We start from the raw sequence: 17,096 nt of genomic DNA on the forward strand, positions 1-17,096 counted from the left end.
TGTATAACCCCCCAAACAGGACACAGCCCAAAGTCCCCCAGCTGGCACATAGATAAACAAACAGTGGCCGATTCATTCTCCAGACCACCAGTCACCATGAGAAAGGAACTGTTGGTCTGGACCTAGTCAGCACTTGAGGGCCCGAGGCAGGAGGATCGCTATGAGTTTGACACCAGCTTGGCCTACATGAGAACCTTTTTTTTTTTTTTGAGATAAGGTTTCTCTGTGTAACAGCCCTGGCTATCCTGGAACTCACTTTGTAGACCAGGCTAGCCTCAAACTCACTGAGATCTGCCTGCCTCTGCCTCCTGAGTGCTGGGATTAAAGGTGTGTGCTGCGACCACCACCCAGCAAAGTATATATTTATTTATTTATTTATATGTGTATGGATGTTTTGCCTGCCTATATGGCTGTGCACCATGTATGTGCAGCACCCACAGAGAAGGATGCCTGATCCTCTGGGACTGGAGTTGCAGATGGGTGTGAGCCACCATGTGGGTGCTGGGAATTAAACCCAGGTCCTTTGGAAGATCAGCCAGTACTCTTTTTTTTTTGTTGTTTTTTTTGGTTTTTTGAGACAGGGTTTCTCTGCAGCTTTAGAGCCTGTCCTGGAGCTAGCTCTTGTAGACCAGGCTGGTCTCGAACTCACAGAGATCCGCCTGCCTCTGCCTCCCGAGTGCTGGGATTAAAGGCGTGCGCCACCACCGCCCGGCACAGCCAGTACTCTTATCTGCTAACTCATCTCTTCAACCCATTGATCTACCACCAATAATTTTTAAAAAAAAATTAGCAAGGGGCCCTGGTGGTGCATACCTTTAATCCTAACATTTGGGAAGCAGAGGCAGGTATATCTCTGTGAGTTTGAGGCCAGCCTAGTCTACATAGAGTTCTAAGACAGTCAAGGTCACTTAGAGAAACCCTGTCTTGAAAAACAAAACAAAAAAGAACACACGGAGATGCATATGTGTATCCTTATGGCCATACGTGTTCCACACAGACACACATGTACACCTCCTTACACATGTAATACACAGTCTGCCAATGCATCCCTCTACACACATTACACCCTTCTGCTCACCTGATTAGGAAGTGGACACAGATGATACTTTCTGACTGGGGGCCCCGTCCCCCTGACACCACTGTAGCCTGAGTCTGAGTCCACAGGTAGCCTCCAGTCCGGGCCAGGAAGCGATACTGTCCTGTTACTGCCTGGCCCTTGCTCAGCACTGGGGAAAGGGTGGGTGGGGGTCAGTGTCTTAGCAGGGACACCTGAGGACAGAAAGCTCAGGAAGCTAGAATTAGGAATGAGAGGTCATAGAAGACAAAAATGCAGGCCCTAGCATTTGGGGTTCCAGGGGGTGGGGGCAGGAGTCTCACAACACCCTGGGCTTTCTGTTCAGAAGATTGGGGATTGCTGTTAGGTGGGATCATGCAGCAGCTGGCTCTGGCCTGGGGACATGTTGGTCACCTACAAGTGTGGATGCTCCTGCTGACTGCATCAGAGTCCAGTGCATGGATGTATTCATAAGCAGAACAGCCAATCAGGTCATCGGGGCTATAGCCAGCGACTTCTGCGATCCTGTAGTAAAATGGAGAGGTACTGGTCAAGGCCCAGATGGAGGGAAAGGGCAGGTGTCACGGACAACACCAGCAAGATGAGAGACGGGGCAGCAACAGAGAGGCAAGGGGAGGGTAAGAAACGGAAAGAGTGTGACAACTTACACCTCTAATAACAGCACTCAGGAGACTGAAGCAGGATTGTGAGTTTGACTGTGAACTGGAATACAGCAAGGCCATATCTCAAAAAACCAAGGGCTCAGGGCATGCCTTAGTGGTAGAGCCTAGAATCTTCCATTAGGGGGTTGGGGGCGTGGCTCATTGGTAGAGCCCCTGCCAAGCATGTTTAAGGCCCTGCATTCCACCACTAGCACCACAACAATAAGTAAACAAGAAAGTGAAAAAGAAATTAATTAGGTGTGTGTACGACAGGGTGGAAAAGCAAGAAGCAGAGAAGATAAAATAATGTTAAAGAAGCATGAAGCTGGAGCAGAAACGACAAAAAGAAAGAATGAAAATCGTTATAGACTGAAAATGAGACCCTTGCATTGGCTCTGCACGGTGTGATGCGAGGAGTGCTGAGAACAATGGCAAAAACAGGGGAACTATTCTACAGGACAGTTGAGGACCCGGAGGTGCAGAGAAGCAAAGTCACTCGGGCAGTGTTACAGACCCAGGATGGAAACCCAAGGCATCAGAACCTAGAGTCACTGCTTCTGAGCATGTAGCTTAATAGGCAGAGACTTTCCTAGCATACATAGAGTCCTAGGTTCCAACCCCAGCATGCCTATAATCCCCTCCCTCGGGAGGTAGAGGCAGGGAGGTTAGAAGCTTAAGGTCATTCAGAGACAGACAGACACACAGGCAAGCAGGCACACAAAGAATTTGGGCAAAATCGGACACGGGCACACACACACACACACACACACACACACACACACACACACACACAGAGAGAGAGAGAGAGAGAGAGAGAGAGAGAGAGAGAGAGAGAGAGAGAGAGAGAGAGAGAGAGAGAGAGAGAGAGAGGGGGAGGGAGGGAGAGAGAGGGTGAGGGAGGGAGGGAGGAGATGGTGGGTGGATGCGGTTCTGCACAAAGCCACCGCCCACCTCTCGTCGCAGTATGTGAACTTCATGTCCAGGCTGTGGCGGCTGAGAAAGGCCCCTCGTCCCAGAGGGGGCTCCAGACTGGATGGGTGGGGGATGGCTTCACAGATAAGCACCAGGCATTGAAGGGGAGGCTCGGAGCGAGGGCTCCCGGTGGGAGAAGTCTGCGCAGGGGGCTTGTAGGCCCTCATATGTCCTGAGCAGTGCAGCACCTTTGGGTGAAGTGGGGGCGTTGTGAGTGTGAGTACCCATCTTAGCCTTAGGCTACCCACAGGGCTGGGAGACCTGTGTCTGGGTCCCCTAGGGAACCGGGGAGAAAAGATCCTTGATTGTGGTCTTGGATCCTCATTCCAACCCTCGGGAAACTTTGGAGACTTAATTCAGAAGACTGAGGACCTTGCCATCCTAACGTCTGGCCCCGGGATACACAACTTCATACGTGCTCTAATACCCCATTGGACTCAGTCTGAAGGAGTTCCAGCAAATCTCTGAGCCCGGGAGACCCAAATCCAATGAGGAGTTAGATCTTCAGGGGTCAGACCCACCCCACTGAGACCAGTACCAGCCCACCTTCCAAGTGGCAGCTTTGAGGTTGAGCGTGCGCCCCCTGCTGGTGAGTGTGCTTTTCATGCGCAAGGAAAAGTGGCGCTCTGTGGGGGCTTCCAGCTTCTTCTTGGACAGACCTGGGAAGTCACAGAGAGGTGAAATGTTGCTAAGTGAATGTGAAAGTCTCCCCAGCTTCAGAGATGGCTTAACGGTTAAGAGCTGGTTTTGCTCTTGTAGAGGACCTGAGTTTGGATCCCAGAATCTATGTCAGGCAGCTCACAACCATCTGTAACTCCAAAACCCACATCTGGCCTCTGAAGTCACCTGCACTGTATAATCATCTCCCTACCCCTTAGTACCCCCCCCCCCCACTCGGCCCTACTTAAAATAAAACTAAAATCTTTTTTTCTTCCTTCCATTTTTTTGGAGGGTGGGTGGGTGGGTGGGGTGAGACGACAGCGTCTCTCTATGTAGTTCTGGCTGTCCTGGAACTCTGTAGAACAGGCTGACCCCGAACTCACAGATATTTTCATGCCTCTCGAGTGCTGGGATTGAAGGCATGCACCACTACACCTAGCAAAAATAAATCTTTGTTTGTTTTGGTTTGTAGCTTTGGAGCCTGTCCTGGAACTCTCTCTGTAGAACAGGCTGGCCTCAAACTCACAGAGATCCGCCTGCCTTTGCCTCCCAAGTGCTAGGATTAAAGGTGTGCACTACCACTGTCTGGCTCAACAATAAAATCTTAGTCTCCCCAGCTTCATCCTCTGGAACCTGGAATGTGAGCAACCAGGATAGGGAGCACCCAAGGAAGGGAACACTCAGGAAAGGGAGTTTCCAGGGAAAGGAATATTCAGGGAAGGGAGCGCTCAGGGAAGGGAATACCCAGGAAAGGGAATATCCAGAGAAGGGAGCACCCAGAGAAGGGAATACCCAGGAAAGGGAGTCCCCAGGGAAGGGAGCACCCAGGAAAGGGAGTCCCCAGGGAAGGGAGCACTCAGGGCATAGGTAGTTTTCTCCACTTTTCTCTATGCAGGTGGAGGGGAGGGCCAGGTCAGTTTCCTACCCTGAGAAGTAGGGGTCTGGGTTTACAGGGCACTCACTTGGCCTGGGGGTCAGGGCATCCTGGAGTTCCTCTTGGTCACAGGGATGAATAAAATCAAAGATACTGTGTCCGATGAGCTCCAGCTGGGGAAAGGGTAGGGTAGTGGAGAGAAGACACACTTAACAGGACTCCTGGGCTGACTCCTCCACCCTCTGCTGGTCACTTTTACCCCAACCAGGAGTCTGGTCGAGGTCATCGGCCTCCTCAGTCACTCATTCACCCACTCCTTCATTCAGTAACCAGTTCTCAGCACCCAATTCTTATTAGGAGCCTTCCTAAATGATTGGACAGATAATAGATGGATTATTGCCTTTTGACGTTTACTGGGTGGTGGACATGCATATGTGCATCTGGGGAGGCACCTGGGTAAGGTCACATAATGAGATACTAGTTTAAAGACAGTGACCCACGCCAAGCGGTGGTAGTACACGCCTTTAATCCCAGCACTTGGGAGGCAGAGGCAAGTGGATTTCTGTGAGTTCAAGGCCAGCCTGGTCTACAAGAGCTAGTTCCAGGACAGGCTCCAAAAGCAATAGAGAAACCCTGTCTCAAAAAACCAAAAAAAAAAAAAAAAAAAAAAAAAAAAAAAAAAAAAAAAAAAGAAAGAAAGAGAAACCGGGGGGCTGGAAAGATGACTTAGTGGTTAAGAGCACTGTCTGCTCTTTCAGAGGACCAGGTTCAATTCCCAGCACCCACATGTCAGCTCACAAGTGTCTGTAACTCCAGTTTCAGGGGATCCCTGAAACAGACATACATGCAGGCAAAATAGCAATGCACACAAAATAAAAATAAATAAATTATGGGGCTGGAGAGATGGCTCAGAGCTTAAGAGCACTAACTGCTCTTCCGGAGGTCCTGAGTTCAATTCCCAGCAACCACATGGTGGCTCACAACCACCTGTAATGAGATCTGGTGCCCTCTTTTGGCCTACATGGCATACATGGAGGTTGAACACTGTGTACATAATAAATAAATAAATCTTTAAAAAAAAAAGAAAAGAAAACGTATTGGGCTGGAGATGTAGCTAAGTGGGTAGCAGACCTGTTTAATTCAGACTGGACCCTGGATTTAACATTAGACACAGCATCTGGGCACTGTGTCAAGTACCTATAATTTCAGAAATGGGGATGTGGAGGAAGGAGGATGGGAAGTTCAAGGACATTCTCTGCCACATAGTGGGTTTGAGGTTAGCCTGGGCTATATGAGATGCTGTTTCAAAGGGAGGGAAAAAGCTCAATAAAACAAGTGAAGTGAGTCTGTGGCTCTCTGGAGAAAGAGAATTCTTTTAAAATGGGAGTTGTCCAGGGTGGGGTGACCCATACCTTTAATCCCAACACTCAGGAGGCAGAAACAGGTGGATCTCTGTGAGTTCTAGGCCAGCCTGGTCTACATACGGAGTTCCAGGCAAGCTAAGTCTACAAGGCTACATAGGAAGACCCTGTCTCAAAGAAGGAGAAGAAGAAGAAGAAGAAGAAGAAGAAGAAGAAGAAGAAGAAGAAGAAGAAGAAGAAGAAGAAGAAGAAAGAGAGAGAGAGAGAGAGAGAGAGAGAAAGAGAGAGAGAAAAGGATGGAGGAGAGACAGTACACAGGTTAAGAGCACTTGCTCTTAACAGAGGACCTGAATTCAGTTCCCAGAACTCATATCAGATGACTGACAACTGCTTGTAATTCCAGTTTCAGGGGATCCAATGTCCCTTTTAGCCTCTGATGCACATGATGCACATACATATATGCAGGACCCACCTGTCATGCAGGTCACACACACACACACACACACACACACACACACACAGAGTCAGTCAGGCCCCCCATATAAATAAAATAGATAAATAAACCTTTACTAGTAATAAAAACAAATAAAAATAAAAACAGGAGTCACAAATGCAAAGGGTGAGCCACCCCTCCTGGGCAGTCAAAGATTCTGTTACTTGTTTCAGTTTAGGAAATGAGCCTGGTACTGGGAGGAGGGGACACAGATGAAAAAGCACCCGTACTGGGATCCAACCCAATGTGTTGGGCGACACAGTACTTGTCTAACAACACTCCTTATAGCTGGGTTTGGAGTTGGTTCTATCCCTCTCTAGTTTGGAACTTTGGGGCAGTCACTCGTCTGACTCTGAGAGCTCACACTCACAGAGAAATTGGTACCAGGAGTGGGGTTATGCATCGGGGAGAAGGAACAGAGGTCCACTGTACAGCCATTTACATGAAAGAGAAAAAAGAACACAAACTTTCTTATACATGGTTTACTTTAAGGATGAATTAAAGCTAGTTCTAGTCCCCCAATGTCTTGCTCAGCTCTTCTCCTCCGGCCTGAGGGAGTATCCAGTCCCTGCTGTTCCCCTAACCTATTTCCCTATTCCCTTTCTAAACTGTAAATATGATTCTATCTCTTTAGCACAATGTCCCCATTGTTTTGACTCCTATGGCTCCCCAGCATCTTGCAGACAAACCTTATTGAACACATTATCTACCTGTCGAACTGTCTGACCTTTTTTATCCCTCCCAACTTCTTCCACTGCCCTCTGTCCGTGATGAACTTAGTCATTTCTCCAGCTGTTCCATGTTCATCTCCCCTCTGGGTCTTTGCCTGTGCCGGCACGTACAGTCACAGTCCTCACTATCCCTCTGCCCACAGCCTGACTGACTAAGTCATTCAGCTTTCAACTAAGATGTCCTTTCTTTTAAGCAGCCCAAGTCCATCTCCTCCTAGGCTACGTAGGCCTCTCGGCTCCACACTTCCTACATCGAGGCTGTCCCATCACAGCTTTGACCATGCTGTCTGATGACATTCCTCTCTTCCCTCTGCCATTCTGTGAACTTCATAAAGGAAGAACTAAGGTTTTGGGGAACCACCGTCCCCCCAGCATCACCAGTAGGGGAGGAGCAGGTACAGAGCAGGCAGCTCACCTGACTGAGGCCCAGGTGCTTGCTGACATTTTCCGACAGGTAAACCATGTCTCCCTCGGCGGTGAGCACCATGACGAACCCCTCGAGGGCCTTCAGGTAGCAGGCGTCCAGTGGCTCTCCCCCTGTTCCCACCTGGTTCCACTCCCCTGGTGCCCAAGCCGGCGGGGAGGGGGAGGATGGGGCAGCTGTGGTCAGTCATGGATTCACCCTAGCTAGCTTCCCTCCATCTTCCCTCGCCCATATGAATTCATAGAAATGCTCAGGTGAGCAGGAGAAAATTCTAGGGACCTGAAATCCCAAAGAAGAGGGCCAGGCCACTATGCTTTGGAAACAGGAACACAGACTCCCAGAGGGGAGAGAATTCCCCAAGATTGAAGAGTGAAGGGAGGAGTTGAACTTCAATGTGGCTTGGGGTCACTTGGAATTCTGGAGCTGTGAGCGAGTTTTCTGGAGTTCTTGGGAGGAGGGGATGGATTAGCCTGCCAGATGGGCAGAATTCTAAAATGTCAGGGCCTTCCAGAAGACAGAATTCCATTATATTTTATGTATGTATGTATTTATTTATTTCCTGTGCATGCGGAGGTCAGAGGACAGCTGACAGAATTATAAAAGGGGCAAACTCCCCCGTCTTCTATGGGGCAAGGGGATTTAATGGGTAGATCCTCTATAATGAAACCTTTTCAAATTTCTAGGCGTCTGTGTGTGTGTGTGTGTGTGTGTGTGTGAGAGAGAGAGAGAGAGAGAGAGAGAGAGAGAGAGAGAGAGAGAGAGAACACATGCTTCCTCAGGTGGCTGCTAAGAGAATAAGAAACAGAACTAGAGGAGAGGACAGAGGATGAAGAGCAGCTTTCAGGGAAATATGGCTGTGAAGCCTCCTTGGGTGGGCAAGGATTGACAAAGCATGGTGGCTATGTGAAACTGAGGCAGAGGGACCAAAAATTCATGTTTTGTTCAAGGCCAGTTTGACCAACCTAGTAAGATCCTGTGTCAAAATAAAATAGTAAAGATGTTGGGTATGCGGTTCTGCGGTAGGATGCCTGCCTGGAATCCCCCGGTGAGGGGGAGGGTCTGGGGGCCGTGACTTTGTGGTGGAGTGCTTAAATACCAAACCCCTTGGATTTGAGCTTAATATCCAGGATAACAAAAAAGAAAACAAACATAAATTGGCGATGTGGTGGTGCATTCCTTTAATCCCAGCACTTGAAGGCGGGTTGAATGGGTGGGTAGGAGTAGGTAGGCAGAGCAGGCAGAACTCTGAGTTCAAGGCTAGCTTGGTCTGCATAGCAAGTTCCAGGCTAGTCAGAGCTACACAGTGAGATCCCGTCTCAAGAAAAAACCAAAACCAAGAAATCAAGAAACAAAAAGAAAATAAACACAAAATTACGTGGGTAGGAACTTTAGTCTCCCACAAAGACCAAGCCTAAGACCTCAAGGGGCCTCCTAAGATCCTAAGGGGTGGGGACTATCTGAACCCAGGACTCCGATTGGTCCAGCACTAGAAGGGCGGTTCTTCGCTCAGAGAGCGGATTCCAGGGCCAGGGAGGCGGGAAAGGCTTCTCGGGGGCGGGGCCTCCACATTGGGCAGAGGCGGGGGGCGGGGCGTCCCGGGCTCACCTGCAGCGCAGAGGCGGTGCATGCGCAGGTAGCTGATGGTGAGGCGCATGATGGAGGCCTTGTCCAGATGCGCGCTGACGCCGCGCGCGAAAGGCAGCGTGTGCGCCAGCTGGTACAGTACCTCCGTCTCCTGGCTGCGCCGGCTGCGCGCAGCATCCCTCGACTTCTCCTTCCGCAGCTCGGTGCTAGACCTGTGGAAAGGAAGTTGTACGCGATAGGTCACCTATGGGACGCCTCCACTTGGGGTTCAGGCGACAGCGCTGGACCCCGGCAGCTTTTCCCCTTGAAGCCCCTCTCCATATCCCAAATTTCACCTGTCTTGGTCCCAGTCCATGTGGCCCTCCCGGCAGGGCCTTGCTCCAGGCTTTTCCCCCAGGGATGTGTGCCTAAGGCGTTCTGTCCTCTCCAGGATTTATCTGCAGCTCGTTTCCCGAGCTAGAGACGCCGCCTGGGGGACAGGGAGGCCTCCCGGTGGGAGGGGGTGGTAGAGCTGGCCTGAGTCCAAAGGAGAGTTGGAACACGAAGAGCCCGCAGTCTTCCAGGCTTCCTTCCCTCTGGGTTTCCTCTCCTCTGACAAGCTGAATCTCACAGAGATATCTCAAAGTCTAACGACACACCAAAGGGGCCTTAAGAGGGGCAGGGCCCCACCAAGGGTGACACAGCAAACCAACCCCTGTATTCTGCCCAGCACCTCTACCCTTTAATACACTTCAAATGCCTGACTTCCCTGTGTGTGTGTGTGTGTGTGTGTGTGTGTGTGTGAGAGAGAGAGAGAGAGAGAGAGAGAGAGAGAGAGAGAGAGATCAGAGACAGATCTCGATCTTTCACCAGTAATATTAATATCTATCAATTATTCGTTTTCACTATTAGATCATTTTCCCGTCAAGTGCCAAACCCACTTAAAACTCTGGGTGCAAGCCGGGCAGTGGTGGCACACACCTTTAATCCCAGCACTCGGGAGGCAGAGGCAGGCGGATCTCTGTGAGTTTGAGGCCAGGCTGGTCTACAGAGTGAGATCCAGGACAGGATCCAAAGCTACAGCAAAACCCTGTTTCAAAAAACCAAACCAATGCAAAACTTGTTTAAAACAAAACAAAAACCCAGAAAACCTGGGAGTAGTGGTGCATGCCTTTAATCCCAGCACTTGGGAGGTAGAGCTTTGAATTCAAGGCCTGCCTTGTCTACATGTCCAGGCCAGTCAGAGCTACATAGTGAGAGCCTGTCTCAAAAACAAACAAGCAACCAACCAAACAAAATCCCAAATTTTATCTGACACTATAGTCTATTTTACAGGAGCTCCCTATGTTGCTCAGGCTGGCCTTGAACACCTGATCCTGTGTCTCTACCACCCAAGTGCAGGGATTATAGGTTTGTGCTTCACATCTGACTCATATATCTCTTTTTGATTTTTCTTCTTTTACAAAAGGTAAATTGTATCTAGTCTTATATTCAGTATTATTGCTGCTTACAAGATTTCTGACCCACAAACTAGCAGTTGATCAGTCCTATGTGTTTGTCACATGTACTTATCTGACCCTCATGGGAGCCCAAGGGGACTTTATTATTTATTTGTCTGTCTGTCTGTCTATCTATCTATCTATCTATCTATCTATCTATCTATCTATTGAGACAGGGTTTCTCTGTGTAACAGTCCTGGCTGTCTTGAAACTCACTTTATAGACCAGGCTGGCCTTGAACTCAGTGAAATACCACCACCACCCAGTTTATTATTTATTTATTATTTATTTATTTTGAGACAGGGTTTCTCTGTGTATCCCTGGACTCACTCTGTAGACCAGGCTGGCTTCAAACTCACAGAGATCTGCCTGTCTCTTCCTCCTGAGAGCTGTGATTTAAAGTGTGTGCCTATGCACCCAGTTATTATTTGAGACAGGGTCTCATGTAACCCAAGCCTCGGATGAGCCTAGGCTTCTGATCTTGACTCCACCTCTTGAGTTCTGGGATTATACATCTATAGGCATGTCACTATGCCTGGCGTTGACAGGGGAGAGGGAGAATTTAAAACCCACCTTGCAAAGGGGAAAACTGAGGCTCTGAAAGTTGAAGTCCTTTGCCCAAGAGATCACACAACCTGTACCCGACTGAGCCCAGTTAACTCCGTGTGATGCTGGTCCCCTACTCCAGGAAGCCGACTCTGGGACAGGAGACTGCCCTTTCTTAATCGTCATCAATTCAGGGAGCAGAGGCCACTTCTGGGGGAGGGAGGGCTACAAAAATGTTCCAGTCTGGGGGTGCAAGGCTGTGTAAGGCCCTGAAGAGGGCAGGCTGGCCTAGTATTGGAGGAGCCAAGGGGGCGCCCCCATGAACTCCCTCTTGGCTGGTGGGGGCAGGGGCCTCAGTCCTGCCTGCCCAGAGGACATTCCGTCCTGTACTGTTCCAGCCCTGTTTGTCTTCCTGCCCAGAGGGTGGGGGTGGGCGGGCCTCACTGAGCTGGGGGCCCTTGGACAGAGGGAACTGGGAGAGAGAAGGAAAATGGGGTGGGGGTGGGGCCGGCGTCCCGCCTCCAGGCAGCTGAGCTCTGTAACTCTACTCTCCGGGGCTAGGGTGGCAGGGTTTCTTCCTCCATAGAAGGAGCCAGCTGGTGGCTGTAGAGGGACCCTCCTTCCCCTCTCAGTCTGTTCTCCGGATGTTCTGAGGGGAAGTATGGGCCTCTCGCTGACTTTCTGGCCTTGCTGTGAAAGAGAGTGGAGGGGCTGCCTCTTCTGGGTCAGGGTTCCAGTTCAGACACCATTGTTGCCCTTGCTGTGTGACTTTGGGCAGGTTGCTTAGCCTCCCTGGGCACAGTAATAGCCCCACTCCTCCCCAAGGGGTGGTTTTTGTTTGTTTGGGTTTGGGGCATGTGAGGTGGGGCTGGGAGACAAAGTCTCATTGTGTAGTTCAGACAGGCCTGAAACTTATGATTCTCCTGTCTCGACCTCTTCCCTGAGTGCTACGGTCATAGGACTGCATCACCAAGACGGATTCCTACAGTGGTCTGAAGATTAAATGAGTTAATATATGTCAGAGGTTTAGGAAGTGAGGCGTGGCGATTAGCTAGTGTTAGGAAGGAACGGCTCTGGTTTATGAGTCTCTTGTACCCTGGAGTAACCTATGGGCCTCTGAATGTGCAATTACACACGTGCATGCATGCAAGTATGTGTATGCTTGTGAGTGTGTAATCACACACTCAGCTTTTACACGGATGCCTCAACGTAATGGAATGACAGTGACAGTGTGTTGCACACTCAGAAACAGAGTAGAGACATCCTCCCCCCAGTCTTACAGCTATGACAGGCAGCAGATGTGACGAGCTCCCTTTAAAAAGGTAGAAACAGTGCCAAGTCTGATTGATCATTTGAGTTTGGACCCTGAACCCACCTGGTGGAAGGAGAGAACGAACTCTTGCAAGGTGTCCCGGACTTTCACACACTCCCAAAGGCAAGCACGCAGTCCCTCCCCCATACACAGAAATAAATGAGTGTGATTTTTTTTAAAAGGTAGAAATGGGTCCTGAGATGTATGTAGCTCAGTGAGCAGGTGGAATGCTTGCCTCTCAGGGTGTGGTGGCACTGGCTTGCCACTCTGGCATTGAGGTGAGGACAGGAGGGTTAGGAGTTCATGGTCACCCCTGGATGTAGTGAGTTCGAGGTCAGCCTGTCTCAGATAGAGACAGAGGTTCAGAGCAATGATACCCCGTCCTGTGTCACTCAGGACTAGACTGTCATCCCCATTCCTGCCTTCCCTGCTCAGTTGCTTCAGTTAAGTCCCATACCCACCCTGTACCTATTGTTACCTTTCTGCTTACATCTCAGAGAGGTAATAGAAATTGCCCTGCCTGAGGCTACACAATAATCCCTAGGGGAATCAGGTCTGCTGACTTCTGGCACCTCATTGGATGTGTGTGTGTGTGTGTGTGTGTGTGTGTGTGTGTGTAGAGGCACATGTTTTCTCGATGGGAGAGATTTGACCCCCATTATCCAAGACCTTTGAAGTGGGCACTCAGGGAAGGAAATCTCTGGGCCAAGATCACACTTTAGGGCCAGCGTTCTAAAACGCTAATTCTTCAGGAGGCTGTGCCCACCAGCCAAGGGACCCCTCCCTGCTCCTTTCTGCATGGTGGTCTAAGTCTTTTCCTCCTGTCCCAGCATTGCTGCAGATCTTCCTAGCTGGCCCAGCACTGGTCCAACCCCTTGGCAGTGTGCCCAGTCTGGGACGTGCGCCTGGAACTTTGCCACCCTTACTCCGTGTTCTAGCTGAGAACAGAGGGTGTGGCCAAGAGGCCCAGGGTGAGGCCTGGGAAGGGGGACTTGGGGCCCAGTGGCCCTTTCGCTAAGGGAGAAAAGTCCCCATTTCTTTCCCCACCCTGAAAACCTTAGGAAATTAAGGGAGCCTCTTTCTCACATTCTGGGCTTCTCTTCTGACTCTCAGCTCGGTATTCACGGACTGGCAAAAACTGTAGAGGATTTGAGGTGTGGTGGAGACTTAGCTTTATATCTGGGGAGAGAACCCTTTTGATATTGCTTGGAGGTGAGCTGGCAGGCCAGGGTGGGAGAAAGGACTTGGGGTAGGGGTCAGAGAGGAGCCTCTCTGATCTTGATCTAACTTGTTCTCAACAGTATGGTCATTTGGTTATTTGGTGGGATGCCAGTCACCAGTCCTGTTTTTATGGGGAACCCTGCTTTCAGGTGGGTACGCAGGGTAATGTGCTTATTATGAATTTCCCAAGAACACCCCCCCAGGGTGAGATGGCTGGAAGCTGAAAGCTAGAAGTTAGAAGGTGCATGGTCTGGAGGGAACCACTTACCATCACCCAAGTCCCCTCTGATGCCAAGTGCCATCCTGGGGGCACAGGAGGGGCCCGGAGCTCGACCGGGAGGCGGGTGCGAATTTCTAGTGGGTGTGCAGCGGCATGAGATGACACCACAGGAAAGGGCTGGCCTTAGGTGCTGAGGGGGGGCATTCTAGTTCTGTTAAGAGGGCCCCCTCACACAACCATGGGGGCACGATCATGGGCGAGGCAAGGGCTAGCCAAGAAGGGGTGGGGATAGAGTTCCCTGGTGGGTTCAGAGCCAGAAATTGAAACAGAAGAACGGGAAAAAGGGAGCCTGGGTGGGTTGAGGTGGGGGTAAAAATCAGGGTGTAGTGAAAACCAATCAGACCTAAGAAGCCAGAGAGAAGGAACTGTGGTGAGAGTTGAGCTCAGCTTAGACAGCGACTGTCAAGGGTCTAGGGTAGTTTTCTGGGGTCCCCTGTGGCAACCTGGTTATGGTCCCTACGCCTTTGCACCTGTTGCAAGGTGAACACAGAATACACTTCTTCCCAGGATGACCCCAGCTGTTCCCGGCCACAGGAGGGCGCTGTTTCCCTCGCTTGATCAGACAGGGCATCTCTCCCGAAGGATGTCCCTCAAATAGGGTTTGGGTGGGACCCTTCTCCCTCAATTACAGATTGGGTGGGGGCAGATGAATGAGACACAGAACCAGGCTTTGGGAAGTGGGTCAGGCTTGTTCCTTTGGCATTGAAAAGGGGTGACCCTACTTTTTTTTCCCCCTTAAGTTGCAGTTTTGTTGAGACAAATTCTCTGTGTAGACCAAAGCGCAGGTCTGGAATTCGCCATGTAGGCCAGGCTGACTTTGATTTCCCAAGTGTTGGGTTTACAGGCGTGAACTGACCTTGGTTGGGTCCCACACAGCCCCTAACGAGTCATTCTTTCCGGTCATTTCTTGGGCAACTTGAAGTTTGGGAGATTGTTATAATGGGCAGGATAAAGGTAATCTCTCTTCTGGTAGTCACAAGTGGCGTCTGACGGCCAAGAAAGACTCAATTCAGTAGCTTCGAGGAAAGTCTCTCTCGGAAGAGAGGCCACTGATCAGACACAATCACCTCCAATCCATAGGAATTTAGAGTTTCACTCCCAGCCCAAAAGGAGGATTGAACCCGGTGTATCAGGAAATCGCAGCTCACAACCCCAAAGCTGCTCCTGGGGAGGGGGGCGGGACAGCTGGAGCTCTGGGGGTAAATCCCAGAACCTCAGCAACCCTCTAGGGTGGAGGGTGCGTCGGGGATGTGTCCCCAGTCGCGCGCTCCAGAGTGTCCTCAACTTGAGCCACACCCCACAGATGAGGGGTTCCCCCATACCGCCTTCAAGGAGAGCCCCCAGTCCCCATCATTTTATCCCCGAAGCCCTGTACCTCATGCGCTGCAGCCCCAACGCCATGGCTCGCCTTTCGCGGATCCTGAGCCCTCGATGCCCCGCGCCCCCTCCCCTGGCCGTGTGAGCCCCCTCCCCAGCTCCGCCCCTGCCGTGCCATTGGCTACTCCTTGCCCAGCCCGCGACTCTGATTGGAAGGTGGGCTTGTTACTCCCAAGGAGGAGGAGGGACTAAAGGAGAAGACTAGGAACTCCAAGGGGGTGGGGGAATCCTGTGTAATGCACACCTCCCAGCCACGCCCCGGCCGCAGACTTCCTTGGCAGTCCGGAGCCCACCGGCCGTTATTTCCCTCCAGTTTCTGAACTCCCATCCGTACACTTCTGAACCACCCATTCGATTCACTCTGTTCTCCGCGTCCCATCTCCCACCGCTGTCTCTCTCTCTATTGCCATCCACAGTAGGATCTCTTCACTCCCACCCTTCCCCACCCCCATCCTCTTTTTTCCTGTCTTTTTCTTAATGTACCAAGTCCCCACCTCTCCTCTTCACCCTTAACTCATCTCCACCCGTGTCCCACAAACCCTTGCTTTGCCGTACCCCCTGTCACTCCACTGTGTGACCCTACTCTGCCCGCCCCCCACCCCCCATGCCCCGTCCTTCCTCGTCCACCTCTTTCCACCCCACCCTGACCCCGTGGCCTCTTTTAACTCCCTGTTCAGGTTCCCGCGGATGAATAATTAAGCTTCTGTCAAGTAAATATGCTTTAGCTCCATCACACCCACTTGTAAAGGGAACAGAGAAACAACGAGAGAGACGTGCGCAGTGACCACGGACAGGTGGAAGGCGGTACAGCTGGGTAAGGAAGGACGTTCCCGTGTAGGCTGGAGAGGGGGTGGGGCTCTAATGGACACCGGTGCAGGAGCAGTGTTCCTTCCGCGGGCAGGCTTGAGCGCACTCCATACTGTGGCAGAAATGACTTTACTGTGTTTGAATTATTGGACAAGCTCCATTTTAGGACCTTTGCACATGCTGCACGCTCACTTTAGAGCGCCTTTCCTCTCAGTTAGAGGGTTTATTTAGTAGTTAAAAGCGCTTGCTGCCAAGCTTGATGACCAGCGTTCAACACCCAGGACCCACATCGTGGAAGGAGAGAACCAACTCAAGAAAGTTGTCCTATGACCTACACACACACACACACACACACACACACACACTAAAATGTAATAAAGTTTAAAATAATGGTTTTCCTCTAGAAATCCACATGGCTCCCCACCTCAAAACAGCGATCTATTCTTTTTTTAATATTTATTTATTCATTAAGTATACAATATTCTGTCTGCATATATGCCTGCAGGCCAGTAGAGGGCACCAGATCTCATTACAGATGGTTGTGAGCCACATGTGGTTGCTGGGAACTGAACTCAGGACCCTCGGAAGAGGAGGCAGTGCTCTTAACTGCTGAGCCATCTCTCCATCCCCTCTATTCTTTTTTTTGTTTGTTTTTTGAGACGGGTTTCTCTGTAGCTTTGGAGCCTGCCCGGGAACTCACTCTGTAACCCAGGCTGGCCTCGAACTCACAGAGATTCCCCCTGCCTCTGCCTCCTGAGTGCTGGGATTAAAAGTGTTAAAAGTGTATGCTGCCACCGCCTGGCTCACTTTTAACTTTTCTTATACGTTCCTACTCTTGCCGACTCCTCTTCCTTTCCCAGCTAGCCCCCTTCCTACTTTCATGTCTTTTAAGAGGGGAGAAAGGGCAGGTCCTGTGCAGGTAGCCATGGTTGCTGTGTGTTCATTATGTAATAGCCACGTAGACAGAAGACAGCATTTTGGGACTCTTCCCTGTCTTCTGGTCCTTACAGCCTTTCCTTCACCACTTTTTTTTGATGTTGCCTTGGTCTCGGAGGGGAGGTGATAGAGATGTCTTGTTTAGTGTTGAGCACTAAGCACTCACTTACTCTCAGCGATTTGGCCATTTATAAGTCTCTGTTTTAACTGTCGCCTGCTTCCAGAAGAGGCTTATCTGGCCAAGGCTGAGAGCCCCATTAGTTTGTGGCTATAAATGTTTAGAAGGCAGTTTGACTACATGTTTATCTAAGGAACCATCAGCAG

The 17,096-nt window shown here is 50.6% G+C and overlaps 1 protein-coding gene across 2 annotated transcripts in view; it reads right to left on the minus strand.

The window, feature by feature from the left end:
• Hif3a (hypoxia inducible factor 3 subunit alpha) overlaps positions 1-15,062 on the minus strand; it is a 28,575-nt gene extending 13,513 nt beyond the window's left edge. Inside the window, exons 1-8 of one of the 2 annotated variants that reach the window (XM_038339594.1) lie at positions 15,028-15,062; positions 8,837-9,027; positions 7,223-7,368; positions 4,311-4,395; positions 3,235-3,347; positions 2,668-2,876; positions 1,473-1,579; positions 1,079-1,226 (exon numbers count right to left, since the gene is read on the minus strand). In XM_038339594.1, coding sequence (XP_038195522.1) covers positions 1,079-1,226; positions 1,473-1,579; positions 2,668-2,876; positions 3,235-3,347; positions 4,311-4,395; positions 7,223-7,368; positions 8,837-9,027; positions 15,028-15,053 — 1,025 coding nt within the window. In that variant the 5' untranslated portion in view covers positions 15,054-15,062. Of the gene's footprint in view, positions 1-1,078; positions 1,227-1,472; positions 1,580-2,667; positions 2,877-3,234; positions 3,348-4,310; positions 4,396-7,222; positions 7,369-8,836; positions 9,028-9,150; positions 9,248-15,027 lie in introns of those variants that run through there. The other variant, XM_038339595.1, reaches the window with a different exon arrangement.
• Positions 15,063-17,096: the final 2,034 nt, after the last annotated feature.

Source organism: Arvicola amphibius, chromosome 8 (genome assembly GCF_903992535.2).
Source record: "Arvicola amphibius chromosome 8, mArvAmp1.2, whole genome shotgun sequence".
NCBI lineage: Eukaryota > Metazoa > Chordata > Mammalia > Rodentia > Cricetidae > Arvicola > Arvicola amphibius.